Source organism: Peromyscus leucopus, chromosome 23, assembly GCF_004664715.2.
Source record: "Peromyscus leucopus breed LL Stock chromosome 23, UCI_PerLeu_2.1, whole genome shotgun sequence".
Lineage (NCBI taxonomy): Eukaryota > Metazoa > Chordata > Mammalia > Rodentia > Cricetidae > Peromyscus > Peromyscus leucopus.
In genome coordinates, this window is record NC_051082.1 from 28,862,523 (window position 1) to 28,876,935 (window position 14,413).

At 48.8% G+C, this 14,413-nt stretch overlaps 1 protein-coding gene across 1 annotated transcript in view; it reads right to left on the reverse strand.

Moving 5' to 3' along the window:
* Zan (zonadhesin) overlaps nt 1-14,413 on the reverse strand; it is a 106,353-nt gene that overhangs the window by 51,553 nt on the left and 40,387 nt on the right. Inside the window, exons 32-42 of the mRNA XM_037198525.1 lie at nt 13,999-14,249; nt 13,743-13,907; nt 13,015-13,139; nt 11,577-11,875; nt 5,045-5,262; nt 4,585-4,726; nt 3,977-4,194; nt 3,354-3,495; nt 2,424-2,641; nt 1,146-1,287; nt 585-802 (exon numbers count right to left, since the gene is read on the reverse strand). Of these exons, the coding sequence (XP_037054420.1) occupies nt 585-802; nt 1,146-1,287; nt 2,424-2,641; nt 3,354-3,495; nt 3,977-4,194; nt 4,585-4,726; nt 5,045-5,262; nt 11,577-11,875; nt 13,015-13,139; nt 13,743-13,907; nt 13,999-14,249 (2,138 nt within the window). The remainder of the gene's footprint in view (nt 1-584; nt 803-1,145; nt 1,288-2,423; nt 2,642-3,353; nt 3,496-3,976; nt 4,195-4,584; nt 4,727-5,044; nt 5,263-11,576; nt 11,876-13,014; nt 13,140-13,742; nt 13,908-13,998; nt 14,250-14,413) is intronic.

Sequence of the window (14,413 nt, forward strand, 5' to 3'; positions counted from 1 at the left end):
CAGTGTGGTGGCTGTTCTCGGTTGTCAGCTTGACTACATCTGGAATGAACTAAAACCCAAATGACTGGGCACACCTGTGAGGGATTTATTTTTTTCTTAATTAAATCATTTGAAGTGGATCTTCTAATCCGATCTTTGGGGTGGGAAGATCCACCTTTAGTCTAGGCTACACCTTCTGCTGGCAGCCTAGATAAGACATTAAGACATGGGAAAAAGAAGTTCGTTCTCTCTCTCTCTCTCTCTCTCTCTCTCTCTCTCTCTCTCTCTCTGCTTGCTTTCACTGGCAAATCCAGTCCTTCACTGGCATTAGAGCCTACCTCTTTGGGATTCTAGTGTATACTGAAGACCAGCTGAGACATCTAACCTCACAGACTGAACAACTACTGGATTCTTGGACCTTCCACTTATAGGCAGTCATTGTTGGATTAGACTTACATAAGCCTGTAAGACTTTCAGTGTAAATCATTGTAATAAATCCCCTTTTTATATTTAAAAGATCCATTCCACAGAGAACCCTGACTAATACATACAGCAAGAGAGTTATCCACTGAGCCCTCTCAAACCTATTCTCTATTCTAACTCACCAGGATGAGGACACCCTGGGTGTCTTGGCAGCCACACTCAATTCTGGGTACACACTTGTCGTCATGCAGCACATAGCCATGTTGGCAGACACAGCCCTCCTCGCAGGTAGAGGGGGCTTTGGTGACGGCGCCCTCACAGTGGGCGTCTGGGTCCAGGCAGGAAGGCTGGCAGGAGGGCAGGCAGTCGGTGAACTGGCTGTGGGCCGGGCACTGCAGAGCTGGGGGACGGAAGGAGAATGGGGTTAGTGGAGAGAACAGAGGCAGACCATAGAGACCAGGCTGGGCAGGACGACCAGCAGGGCTTGGGGCTTTTCTTCCCTTCGTGATTCACTCAGCAAACCTTTACTGACCACAGGCTGTGTGCCGAGGCTTCAAAGAGGAGTGAGCTGAGGACATGGAGCGTTCAGGGCCCCAGCCAAGCTGTGGGTCCCCAGAAGCTGTCATCTCCGTGGTACCTGCCTATGCCCGAGCTTTATCCCCAGGGAACTAAGCTCCATCTTACCCTGCGTCTCCTCCCCCCGGCCAGGAGCGCACCCTCCCCACCTCCCCACGGCCCCTTACTGATTTTGACACAGTGACTGCTGCCATCGTCACTGTCCTTGCAGTAGGTCCCTGGGGAACACTGGAAAGTCTGGCAGTGGATGACGCCTCCCGTGCAGGTACAGCTCTGGGTGCAGCCCCTAGAAGTCCAGGTCTTGCCTGCCTGCAGAAGCCACAGGAAGAGGAAGGAAGTGATAACCAAAGACCACGTCTAAGGAGACAGTCTCACCTCCCGTGAGAGGGACTTACATTTGTTCTCAGAGTCTGCAGTTTCCATATCTACTCCATCAACCAACCACAGAAATATTTGAAAAACCACTGCAGAGATACAGTAAAGGGGTACTGTGTCTGCCTAGAATCCCCCAGTGAGGGGCTGGGGTGTGGCTCAGTGGTAGAGCCCCTGCCTAGAATCCTCCTTAATAGGGGCCTAGGACCATGATTCATAAATGGAGCTCCTGATCAGAAATCTATCAATGGGTAAGGGTGATGAGCAATGGGTGTGTATTAACGATGAGTACATTTTAGCAATGGGATGTTGCTCATCAGTAAAACACTAGCCTAGAATCTTCTAGTGAGGAAATGGGAGAGGGTAGCTGGGTGGTGGATCGCCTGCCTAGCCTGTGGCAGGCCCTGACTAACCTTCACACTCTGGAGCCAGCCATAAGGCAGGAACAATCTCAGAGAGAAGCAGAGGGAATGAGAAAGTGGTCACTAACCGAACTTAAAAAACAAAACAAAAAGCCAGGTAGTGGTGGTGAACATCTTTAATTCCAGCACTCAGGAGGCAGAGGCAGGCGGATCTCTGTGAGTTCGAGGCAAGCCTGGTCTACAAAGCAAGTTCCAGGACATCCAGGGCTGTTACACAGAGAAACCCTGTCTCAAAAATCCAAAACAAAACAAAACTTTTTTCTGTGTGTTTGTGTGTGGTCCTGGGAAGTGTTTACCTACAGAAGTCAGAGACTTTTCTATTTTTAGCTCTTGCTTTCTGCTCATATTGAGACAGGGTCTCTCTCTCTCTCTCTCTCTCTCTCTCTCTCTCTCTCTCTCTCTCTCTCTCTGCAGACTCTTTCCTGTTACTGTTCAGTTGCTCCCACACAAGACTAACACAAGAATCTGGGGCTTCTCCTGTCTTGTCTCTGTTCTCACAGTAGAAGCACTAGGGTTACCCACATGGGCTATTTACACCCATCCATATGGGTTGTGGTCATTTGAACCCAGGTCCTCACACTTACACAGCAAGTTATTTACCCACTGAGCCATCTCCTGGCACCCCAAATCCTACTTTCAACACCAACTCACCGGGATGAAGACACCCTGGGTGTCTTGGCAGCCACACTCAATTCTGAGCACACACTTGTCTTTATCCAACACATAGCCCGGTTGACAGATGCAGCCCTTCCTGCAGGTAGAGGGGGCTGTGGTGACGGCACCCTCACAGTGGGCGTCTGGGTCCGAGCAGGAAGGTGGGCAGGGGGGAAGGCAGTTGGTGTACTGGCTGTGGGCCGGGCACTGGAAAGCTGTGGGGTTGAGGAGAAGGAGTGAGTAGAGAAAATAGAGGGGCCACAGATACATAAACCACGTGAGCTTGGGGCTTCCCCCGAATTGTGCTTTCAGCAAACATTTACTGACTGCAGATTGTTTGCTAAGGCTGAGAGAAGCAAGTATGAAGAATGAAAGGAAGTGACTGTTAGAATTCTTAGACCCTCCCCCAGCTACATGTGCTGTCCAGTAGCCAAGCAAGATGCTTAGTCATCCTAGGGCCTTACGTCCTACGCAATCCGTGCGCTGTGTGATCACGCAATCTGCATGCATTGTGGTCACGTAATCTGTGTGCATGCATGGCATAGAGAGCAAGCCCATAATCACATGTGTGTGGGGAGACCTATAAAAGCGGGTTCCACCTATTCCTCCCCTCTCTTCCTGCCCAGTCATTCCATAGGCCTATATGCACACCCCTTCTATTCCTCTCCCTTAATAAACTCTTATAGTGGGTTTTGTTATGCCTTGTGGCTTTTCTCGCATGGTAAACAGTGCCACTTAATAAATAGCAGTGACCATTTAGAGACTAACCCTGAGAAAGGATCTAGTCCAACATAGGTCCTCAGAATCTTTTCTGACTACGGTGGCTCTTAGCCCTGAGCTAAGCCCAGAGGACCGAGATCCTCCTTGCCCCCTCTGTCTTTTCCTTCCTTGAGCGCACCCTCCCCACCTTCCCTGTGGCCCCCTTACTGATTTTGACACAGTTACTGCTGCCGTCCTCATTGTCCTTGCAGTGAGTCCCTGAGGGACACTGGAAATCCCGGCACCTGATGGCCCCTCTCATACAGGTACAGCTCTGGGTACAGCCTGTGGACATCCAAGTCTTGCCTGCCTGCAGAAGCCAGGAGATGAGAAAGAAGTGGATACTGAGAGGATGCTCTAGAGAGCCAGGTTTAGCCTCATGCCTGAAGGGTTTATTTGTGCTCTCCTTATATTCAAGCTCCATATCTATTCAATAGAAAATATCTGATTTAAAAATGGCATTTGGGGCTGCAGTCTTCTGTTCAGAGACAGAAAGCCTGAGTAGACTTCCCCAGTGAAAGTCTAGGGTGTGGCTGAGCAGTACATTGCTTGCCTAGAATCCCATCAAGCAGGGGGTGCTGCACGGCTCAGAGTCAGAAGGCTTGCCTAGAATCCAGGAGTAGGATGCTGGGGGCAAGGCTCATGCTTAGAACATTTGCCTACTGTATACCAGGCCCTGAGGACACAGGTCTACACATTACAGGGCCAGCCATACAGACAGAACATTCCAAGCAGTGAGAAGCAGAGGGAAGAGGGAAGGGGCCCCAAACCCACTCTCCACACCCACTCACTGGGATGAAGGCACCCTGGGTGTCTTTGCAGCCACACTGAATTCTGGGTACACACTTGTCCTTATCAAGCACAAAGCCAGGGAGGCAGAGGCAGCCTTCTTTGCAGGCGGAGGGGAGGTTGGGGCTGGTGCCCTTGCAGTGGCCATCAGGGTCGGAGCAGGAAGGCGGACATGGGGGAAGGCAGTTGGTGTAGAGGCTGTGGGCCGGGCACTGCAGAGCTGCGGGGAGGAGGAGGAGAGATGGGTTACTGGAGAGGAACAGAGGGGCCCAAGGAAGCAGAAACTACAGAAACCAGACTGGGCTGGGACGAACAGAGCCGAGCGCATTTTCATTCTTTTGTTATTATTCACTTAGCAACCATTTACTGAGTGTGGTCTGTGTGCCAAGCCCCCAGGGAAGAAGAAGATGGGTCTCCCAAGCTCATGTGGGAGACTCACCATGGAGAGATTTAAACTGAAAAGGAACAGCCCAGCCGTACATCCCCAGAATCCCTCTCCACCGCGACATGTCCTGTCCTCCTTAGGCCAGGAGACCAAGTGCCTCCTTCCCTTGTTGTTGGCTCTCCAGTCACGTGCACACCCTCCCCGCCTTCCCCGCGGCTCCCTTACTGATTTTGACACAATTACTGCTGCCATCCTCATTGTCCTGGCACTGAGCCCCCAAGGGACACTGGAAATTCTGGCACTCGATGGCCCCTCCAATGCAGACACAGTTCTGGGTACAGCTGCTGGAGATCCAGTTCTTGCCTTCCTGCAGAAGCCAGGGGCAGAGAGACACAGTGACAGGGAGGACTGCTTCTGGGGAGACAGCCCCCCTGTTGAGGGGCTTGTACTTTCAGTCCACTAAGTCAATAAACCACAGGTGTAAAAACAGAAAAACCAATTGCATCTGAGGCTGAGTGAAGAGCCCCTGTGTGCCGTCCCCATCAAGTGCCGGGGACATAGGTCAGAGGCAGAGCACTTGCGTAGCCTGCACCAGACCGGACCAACTTTCCTGTTCCAAGGCCCTTCACAGAGAGAAGGGACGGCAAGGAGAAAGTGGCCCAATCCCACTCTCCATGCCACTTACCGGGACGAAGACACCCTGGGTATCTTTGCAGCCACAGTGAGTTTTGAGCACACACTTGTCATTGTTCAGCACGTAGCCCGGTTGACAAATGCAGCCCTCCCTGCAAGTGGCAGGGACTTTATGGCCAGAGCCCTCACAGCGGCTGTCCGGGTCCAAGCAGGAAGGTGGACAAGAGGGAAGGCAGTTTGTGTAGTGACTGTGAGCTGGGCATTCCAGAGCTGTGGCACAGAGGGAGATTAGCATCAGTTAAGAGGGCCAGAAGGGGCCGAGGACGCAAAGGCTGCAGAAACCAGGGTGGGTTAAATCATCAACATAACTCCCTCCCCTTTATTCATTCAACATTGAGTATAGCCTGTGTGCTTAGCTCTGAATAAATAATAAATAAGTAAATAAATGGGGTTCTGTTAAACTAATGTGGGAACTTACCCAGGTCAGTCAGCAATAGCAAAGTGACCTTTACGTCCTCCTCAGTCCTCCTGCACTTACTAGCTGAGGACACAGAGTTGAGTACCAGGTATGACGGGGCCACAGGGAAGGGAGGGGAAACTGTCAAGGAACTTTAAATGGTCCTTAAGGGAAGCAGCTATGTGTTGTGCCTCATAGCTGTACTATCGGCACTTGGAGGACAGAGGCAGGAGGATCCAGAATCAGGGCTATCCTTGACTACATAAGAGAGTTTAAAAACAGAGAGAGATGGGGCTGAAGAGATTTCCCAGACAATAAAGATGTGTGCCATCAAGCCTGAGGATCTGAATTGGATTTCTGGGATCCACTCTCACAGTGAAATAGAGAATTAACTCCCAAAAGTTGTCCTCTGACCTCCATGTGTGTTGTTACATGCATGCACACATGCCTGTGCATGTGCATACACAGCACACACACACACACACACACTGAATAAATGATGTAATAAACAAAGCAAGACAGAGAGTGACCAAATGTAGTACACACTGTGCTCATGGGTAGGGAGAGGCAGCAATGTGCTGTTCCCATTAGTCATCCCTCGGTTAATTACCTTGCTCTTTCCCCAGCCCCTCACTGAGAGACTCCAGGCAATCAGTCCACCCCTGAGCTATACTCCTGGCCTGGCTGACTTAGCATGCACATTATATCGTATATCATGAGCCATGTAGAGAGGGTTGAAAGTATATTGGATGGTGTACACAGGTTCTATGCAGACTCTGTGCTATTTTATGAAAGGGACTTAAGCATTCTCAGCAGATGTTGCTACCCTTGGGGTTCTTGAATCCAATCAGACAGACGCTGTTGATATGGACAATTAATAATACTAAAAAGTTTTAATCATCCCTTGCTTTGCATTTTAAGATATCTGCTGTGGGATGTTCTGTATGGCAAATGTGTTGCTCTGATTGGCCAATAAATAAAACACTGATTGGCCCGTGGCTAGGCAGGAAGTATAGGCGGGACTAACAGAGAGGAGAAAAGAAAGAACAGGAAGGCAGGAGGAGTCACTGCCAGCCACTGCCAGGACAAGCATCATGTGAAGATGCCGGTAAGCCATGAGCCACGTGGCAAGGTATAGATTTATGGAAATGGATTAATTTAAGTTATAAGAACAGTTAGTAAGAAGCCTGCCACGGCCATACAGTCTGTAAGCAATAAGTCTCTATGTTTACTTGGTTGGGTCTGAGCGGCTGTGGGACTGGTGGGTGACAAAGATTTGCCCTGACTGTGGGCAAGGCAGGAAAACTCTAGCTACAGATATCTGTGGCTGGGTGGTGGTGGCACATGCCTTTAATCCCAGCACTTGGGAGGCTGAGCCAGGCAGATCTCTGTGAGTTCTAGGCCAGTCTGGTCTACAGAGTGAGATCCAGGACAGCCTCCAAAGTTACACAGAGAAACCCTGTCTTGGAACCAAAACAAAACAAAACAAAAAAGATATCGGTGTATGTGTGTGGGCATCCATTTGCATGCATGCATGTGTGTTTGTGGTATGTGTGTGTCTGTGTAATGTGTGTAAGGGTGCTCACAGAGGCCAGAAGAAGGTATTGGATTCCCTGGAGATGGAGTTACAGGGGCTTATGAGCCACCTGATGTGGATGTTGGAGACTGAACTTGAGTCCTCTACAAGAGCACTGAACTGCTGAGTCATCTTTCCAGTCCCATGTTTTAAGAATTGACAGGTTCTTAAGCCAGGCGGTGGTGGCGCACATCTTTAATCCCAGCACTCGGGAGGCAGAGCCAGGTGGATCTCTGTGAGTTCGAGGCCAGTCTGGGCTACTAAGTGAGCTCCACGAAAGGCGCAAAGCTACGCAGAGAAACCCTGTCTCGAAAAACCACAAAAAAAAAAAAAGAAAGAAAGAAAGGAAGAAGGAAGGAAGGAAGGAAGGAAGGAAGGAAGGAAGGAAGGAAGAAAGAAAGAATTGACAGGTTCTTGATTTACACCGAGGGTTACACAACTGTAACGATTCTAACAGTATTCTCTCCTCCTAAGTCATCTCTCCAGCCTTAGTGTTGGTTTGTTTAGTGACACAGCTGAGTCAGGCTTGGTGGTGCATGAGGAACAGAAGTTCAAGGCCGTGCTTGGCGAGCTGCCTAGGGAGTCTGCGGCCAGTCCGGGTGGACGACTGTAAGGAATCAGTGCTCTCCAGACACAACAGGGTATTTGCACACATGAAACCACAGTGGCTGTTCAGCATGCACAAGTTCAAGCCCCACAAAATCTTGGCATGGAGAAAGGAAATGGCGTGACCCCCACCCCTAGCTGAAGAGCTACTGGCAGCCATTATCTGCTGGAGACAGCGTCTGCTTTCTTTACGGATGTGGCTCCTGGAAGGTGGACTGCACTCCAGTGGATGCCTATACACCCAAAGTAAATAAAGAGCACAAAATGACTCTATTGTGTTAAAAAAAAAAAAAGTCATAAAGTTGAGTGGGTAGGTAGACCTGGGTGAGTTGGGGTAGGGGGCAAATATGATAACAATATAGTGTATAAAATTCTCAAAGAATTAATAATAATAAAAACCGACACTAAGGATATGTGGAAGAGCCATAGGAGTCATATTATTTTCATTTACCTAAAATTACATATAGTAATATAGGTGTATGTGTATAAATGTATAGTTTAAATGAAATGTGTCCCTTGAGCTGACAATGCTCCCCACAGGAGCAATAGACTAACCAAAACCCCAGTGTCAGGTGTGAGAAATCCCTTTGAAGTTGTTGGTCAGAGATATCCAAAAGACTCCCCAAATACTAGACTGCTGTCCTTGGTTGCCCTCCAAAGGTAAAGGTAAATCCTTTGGTTGAAGACACATGCACTCTGAATACAGTCCTCCAGGATCCTGAGGAGCTGAGCTGGATCCTGTCCCACAGCCTCCTCGCCAGGACAAGCTTTCATTGTCCCAACAGGTGCTGTTACAGTTTCAAAGGAAGGAAACAACGTGAATCACAACACTGACCAGCACGAGAGACACCCCTAGGGGGCAACAGTGGCACTTCTACCTCAGTCACAGCCAACAGCTGTCTGTGTGGACTTCAGGCCCGCAGAAAAGAATCTACCGCTTTACTAGAAGAATAATTGTAAACTGCACTCTAAATACGTATCCTTATATCCACAGATACATGTAGCTCTCACCCCTCACCAAAGAAACGTCTCCTGTAATAGATGGAGACCGTCTGCATCACAACTCCTGCAGCTAAGGCTCAGGGACACTGAAGAAGAGGAGGAACCAAAGGACTGTGAGAGCCAGTGGACCAGGAATCTGCTGGGAACGGGAACGCTTCACTCACGATGCTTCAACAAAACAGCTGCCTAAACGAGCCCTGCACAAGCACACGCACCACCAATAGACACACTAACACAGAAGGGGGGATCTCACGGGGCCCCAGCCCGAGACCAAGAACTCCAGGCAATTTAGGAGTGCTGAGAGCGGGGGAAAAACAGTCTTCCCCAGAGATGAGCCCCTAACTGATTATCCAATACCAATTGGTCAGCCATTAATTCACGCGCACGTGCGTGCCTGTGTGTATGTGTGTGTAGCACTAAGTGGACTAAGTAAGTTGCATTTATATATTTATGCATTTATATTTTTATTGTAACAATGGCAAAGAAAAAGAAGCCACAAAATTTGAGGGAACAAGGGCACGGGACATGGAAGGGATGTAAGGGAGAAAAGGGACATGGGAAAATGATAGAATTATAGATTCATGTTTTAAAGAGACAAAAGAATGCCAGGCATAGTGGTGCACATCTTTAACCCTAGTGCCGGGGAGGCAGAGCCAGGAGGATCTCTGTGAGTTCGAGGCCAGCCTGGTCTACAGAGTGAGTTCCAGGACAGCCAGGACTACACAGTGAGACCCTGTCTCAAAAAAGCCAAATGTTCAAAATTCTTCATAGTTCAAGTTCTGAAATCTCAAAAAGCAAAACTTATAGTGAAAAAAAAGCAAAAATTGTTGTAGAATAATCTTTTTTGTACACTGTGAAGAGGTGTCTTTGCCAAGGCACTTTCTGATTGGTTTAATAAAGGGCTGAATGACCAATGACTTGGCAGACAGAGAGAAAAGAGGAGGAGATGAATCTAGGTGTGGGAGAGACACCGGAGGACACCGAGAGGAAACAAGAGGTGCAAGATGGAAGAGAGGTAAAAAGCCACGAGGCAAAAATGGAGATTAATATAATGGGTTAATTTAAGTTATAAGAGTTACTGAGACAAGCCTAAGCTATAAGCTGAGCTACTGTAATTAATAATTAGTCTCCAGGTCATTTACTGTGAGCTGGGGGCCCAAAGAAAAATCCATCTACAAAAACCAGAAAAGAACTAGAGAAGTCTCCAGACGTCTAGGGATGTGGATCAGTTGGCAGACCGTGAAGCCCTGGGTTCTATCCTAGCTCATCATAAACCAGGCATGGTGGTGCACATCTGTAGTCCCAGTACTCTGCTGGTGGAGGCAGAAGGATCACGAGTTCCAAGTCATCCTTGGACGTAGCAAGTTCAGGACTAAACTGTGCTATAGGAGACCCTGTCTCATCCTCCTCAATATATAAAAAGAAGGCACCCACTCTGACCTGGAGGGGCAAAGAACTTTCCAGGGTTGATATGAAGATGTACAGTGTGTGGGGAAATGAAGTTTTTTTTTTTTTTTTTTTTGGTGTGAGCTACATGGAGATGACAGAGGCAACAGAGCCAAGACAGTCTTCAGGGTCTTAAAGTCATAGCACAGAATTTAACCTTAACTGCCAAGGCAGCAACCAGGCAGGACAGTGATGCCTTCCCCTTTGGAAGAACAGCATTGGCAGGAGAGATGAAAACCAGAGAGCAGTTAGAGATGCAGCTCAGTGATCGATTGCTTACCCATCATGAGAAAAGCCCTAGGTTTCACCCCAATAGTACAACTTAATTTATAAAATTCTTGTATTAGCTGGACTGGCTGGAGATTTATCAGTCTGTAAGCACTTTCCCACAAGCATGAAGACCCAAACCCAATCCCCAGAGCCCATGTGAAAAGCGGGGCATGGTGGACAGTGCTTGTAACTCCAGTGCCAGGGAGACAGAGACAGAGGACCACTGGGGCTCGCCAACCAGCCTAGCCTTGGTAGCAGAGATCCTACTGAGAGACCCTGTCTCAGAAAACAGAGTGGAGCTTAAGACACAGCACAGTTGGCAAAGTGTTTGCCATCCAAGCCTAAGGACCCTGTTTCTTCTCCAGCACTCATATGAAAACTCAGGCATGGTGGCATGCACCTATCATTTCAGTGCTGGAGGCAGAGACAGGCAGATCTGCTGGCCAGCCATTCTAGCCTGTAACTGAGCTCCAGATTAGGTGAGAGAACTTATTTCAAAACATAAGGTAGGGAGGCTAGAGAGATGGTGGGTGGGTGAGAGCACTTGCTGCTCTTCCAGATTCTTCTCAGCAGCCCCATCAGGTGGCTCATAACCCATCTAAGGTACTGGCACATACATGCATACACACACACACACACACACACACAAATATTTTTTTTTTCTAAAAATAAGGCAGAGCCAGGTGTGGTAGTGAATTCCTTTAGTCTCAGTACTCTGAAGGCAGAGGCAGAGGCAGGCATAGCTCTGTGAGTTCAAGGACAGCCTGGCCTACATAGGAAGTTCTGGGAACCAGGGCTACATAGGAAGATTCTGTCTTTAAAAAAAAAATTAAAAAGGTAGAGAACAACCAAGAAAGATACATGATGTCAAAGTCTGGCCTTCATAGACATGTTTACACATCCAATACACATATATCACCCCCCAACACACACAAAGAATAAGGTAGATGGCTATAATGAACAACACCTAAGTGTGACTTCTAGTCTCCATGTGCACATGCATATGCCTCTAAACACACACACACACACACACACACACACACACACACACACACACACACACACTCACTCACTCACTCACTTTTAAGTTATAGTGGAACACACCTATTACCCTGTGTTCGGGAGGCAGAGGCAGGAGGACCTGAGTTTGAGGCCAGCCTAAGCTACAGAGAGATACATGGGAGAAGCGGGGTTGGGGGCAGCGTGGGCTGACTAGGGGAGACTCACCGCAGAAGCTGCTGTTCCTCCAGATGGGCGGCTTGAGCCCGTGGTTCTGGCAGGCGTCCTCGAAGGACTGCAGAGCCTCACAGAGGGCACGGAAGAGCTCTTTGAACTCACAGAAGTTTTTCATGCATCCTAGCAGGAAGGGCTTGAGGGGTACCCGGGCGGCACACTGGGCCCAGGCAGAACTCTGGAGGGCAGCCTGGCAGTATGCCAGGGCTTTCTCGAAGTCAATGACCTTGCACTTTCCATTCATGATCTCCTGCTGCTCCACTTGGAGGCTCTGCTCTTCCATGTTCTGGCAACTAGAATGGGAAGAGCAAGGGCTCAGAAGAGCTGGGCGTGGCGGTACATACCTGTGATCCCGGGGCTTGGAACGGGAAGGCGGGAGGATCAGAATGGGGCAGTTCAGCAGGTGAAGCACTTGCCACCAAGCCTCAGAGCCCGAGTTTGATCCCTGGAACCTACATAATGGGAAGGGAAAGAATGGACCCATGCACATTGTCCTGTGACCTCCACACATGCAACATGGTGCGTGTGCACACACACAAACACAATGCATAAAATTAAAAGACAATGTTTTAAGTTGCTCAAGGAGGCTGGAGAGATGACTCAGTGCTTAAGAATCTGTTGCTCTTGCAGAAGTTCCTAGCACCCACAGGACAGTTTACAAGCATACATAACTCCAGTTTCAGGGGGTCCAATGCCCTCTTCTGATCACAATGGGCACCAGGAACACATATGGTGCATATAAACACATATATGCAAAATACTCATACACATGAAATACAATAGATAAATCTGGAAAAAAAAAGTTGCTGGGCTGTGGTGGTGCCCACCTCTGATCCCAGCACTTGGGGGGCAGAGGCAGGCAGATCTTTGTGAGTCCCAAGACATCCTGGTCTACAGATTGAGTTCCAGGACAGCCAGGGCTACAAAAACAAACCCTGACTCAAAGCAAACAAACAAAAAAAGTTAGTTGTTCAAGGTCATCTTTAACTACAGGTAAGTTTGAGACTGTCGTGGAATACGTAAGATTCTGCCTTAAAGACACACACACACACACACACACACACACACACCATATATACACAATAACAATAAATAAAATGAAGGTTGGAATATAGTTCCAGGGTAGGGCCCTTGCCTAGCATGTCTGAGGCCCCCTGTACTGCAAAAACACAAGAAAGAAGCTGAGTGCGGTGGTACATGCTCGCAATTCCAGCACTCAGGAGGCAATGCAAGAGGACATTGGTGAGTTCAAGGCTAAGCTGGTCAATCTATTAAGTCCCAGGCCAGCCAGGGCTACACAATGAGACCCTGTCGCGAAACAGTGGAAGGGAAAAGGGAAGGAGAGGGGAATGGAAGAAAGGAGAGAAGGAAAGAGGAAAAGGAGAGGCAGGCAGGCAAGCAGAACAGGCGGCCAGACTTAGAGGACCATTACTTGGGGTCGATGTCCTTATCTTTCCAGCTCTCCATGAACTCCGCCTCCTCATAAGCTAGTTCATCACTGGATGTCATGAGTTCATCCTCTTCTTCGCTATTGAAATTCCCGCATACCCCGCAGACCTGGGAAGGCAGAGGGGAGTGGGTTTTCAGTGCTAAGGGGGCAGAGAGGGGTACATATTTTCTTTCTTCTTTTTCGGTGCTGGGGATGAAAGCCAGGGCTTTGGGCAGGTATTCTACCACTGAGCTATGGCCCTCACTGCCTTTTCATTGTTTTAATTTTTATTCTTTGGAAACAGAGTCTTCTGTAGCCTAGGCTGGCCTCAAACTTGATCAGCAGCTGAGGATGACCTTAAATTACTGCTCTTTCCGCCTCCAACTCCTTTGTACCACCACATACAGTTTATGCCCTGCAGGGATGGAACCCAGGGCTTCCTGGATAGGCTCTCTTCCAAAAGAAGCAAAACCTGTGCCTTCTAATTTTTGACACACGGTCTCTCTGGGTAGCATGGAACGTGCTACCCTCCTTCCTTAGCCTCTCGAGTGCCAACACGCCAGGAGCTCAGGGCCTTTTTCATTAATGCATACTTGCCATCCCTACATGAAAAGGGACGCCTTCTTCCTCTATGCTGGGGAATGACCTCTTTGGTGTGGTAGAATGGGGTGCCACTCTATCCCCCAAAAGATCACCTCTCCACCAACACAGCCAAGTGTTTTCCTTCTCACCTTTTCATTAGAGGATGCAGGAATTTTGATATCTAAGAAACTGTTGCTCTCAAATTTGACTTGAACTTCGTCCTTAATTGTGACAATGGTATAGACGTCTTCGGTCGTGATGCTGACTCCTGGGATCTGGGTCGTGGCAGGAAGGGTGACTGGCGTGTTATTGATCTGAAGAGGAAGACAGAACCATGAATAGATGAAACCAGAGGCCTCTCCTTCCGGGTTCCCTCCTCCTTCCCAGCCACTGTCCCCAGCTCACCAGGACTAAATGGTCTCTCTGCAGAATGACTCGGAAGTTGAAGATGTCAATGTACAGCTGATAGACACTGAAAGTCTTGATTTTACTGTGGGTGTCCCTGCTAGTCTTGGCACTGATCGTGAAGAAAGGCAGGTTCATGTTGGGGTGGCACACTTTGACCATGATGTAAGTACATGTGTCTTGGATAGGATGGCTATGGCCATCGAAGCTCACAATCTGAGAATCCTCTGAGATGTGACACTCTGCCATCTCTGTGAAGAAAGAGGTGGCTGAAGGATCATTCCAAGATCCCTGGGACAGTCCACCCTTCTCTGCCTGGTCCAGGCCAGAGAGACCCAAGAGAGAGGAGGACCACATTTAAGAAAAGAATCAAATCTGAGGATCTGCTGACATAAGGCGTGAGGGTAGGTAGGAA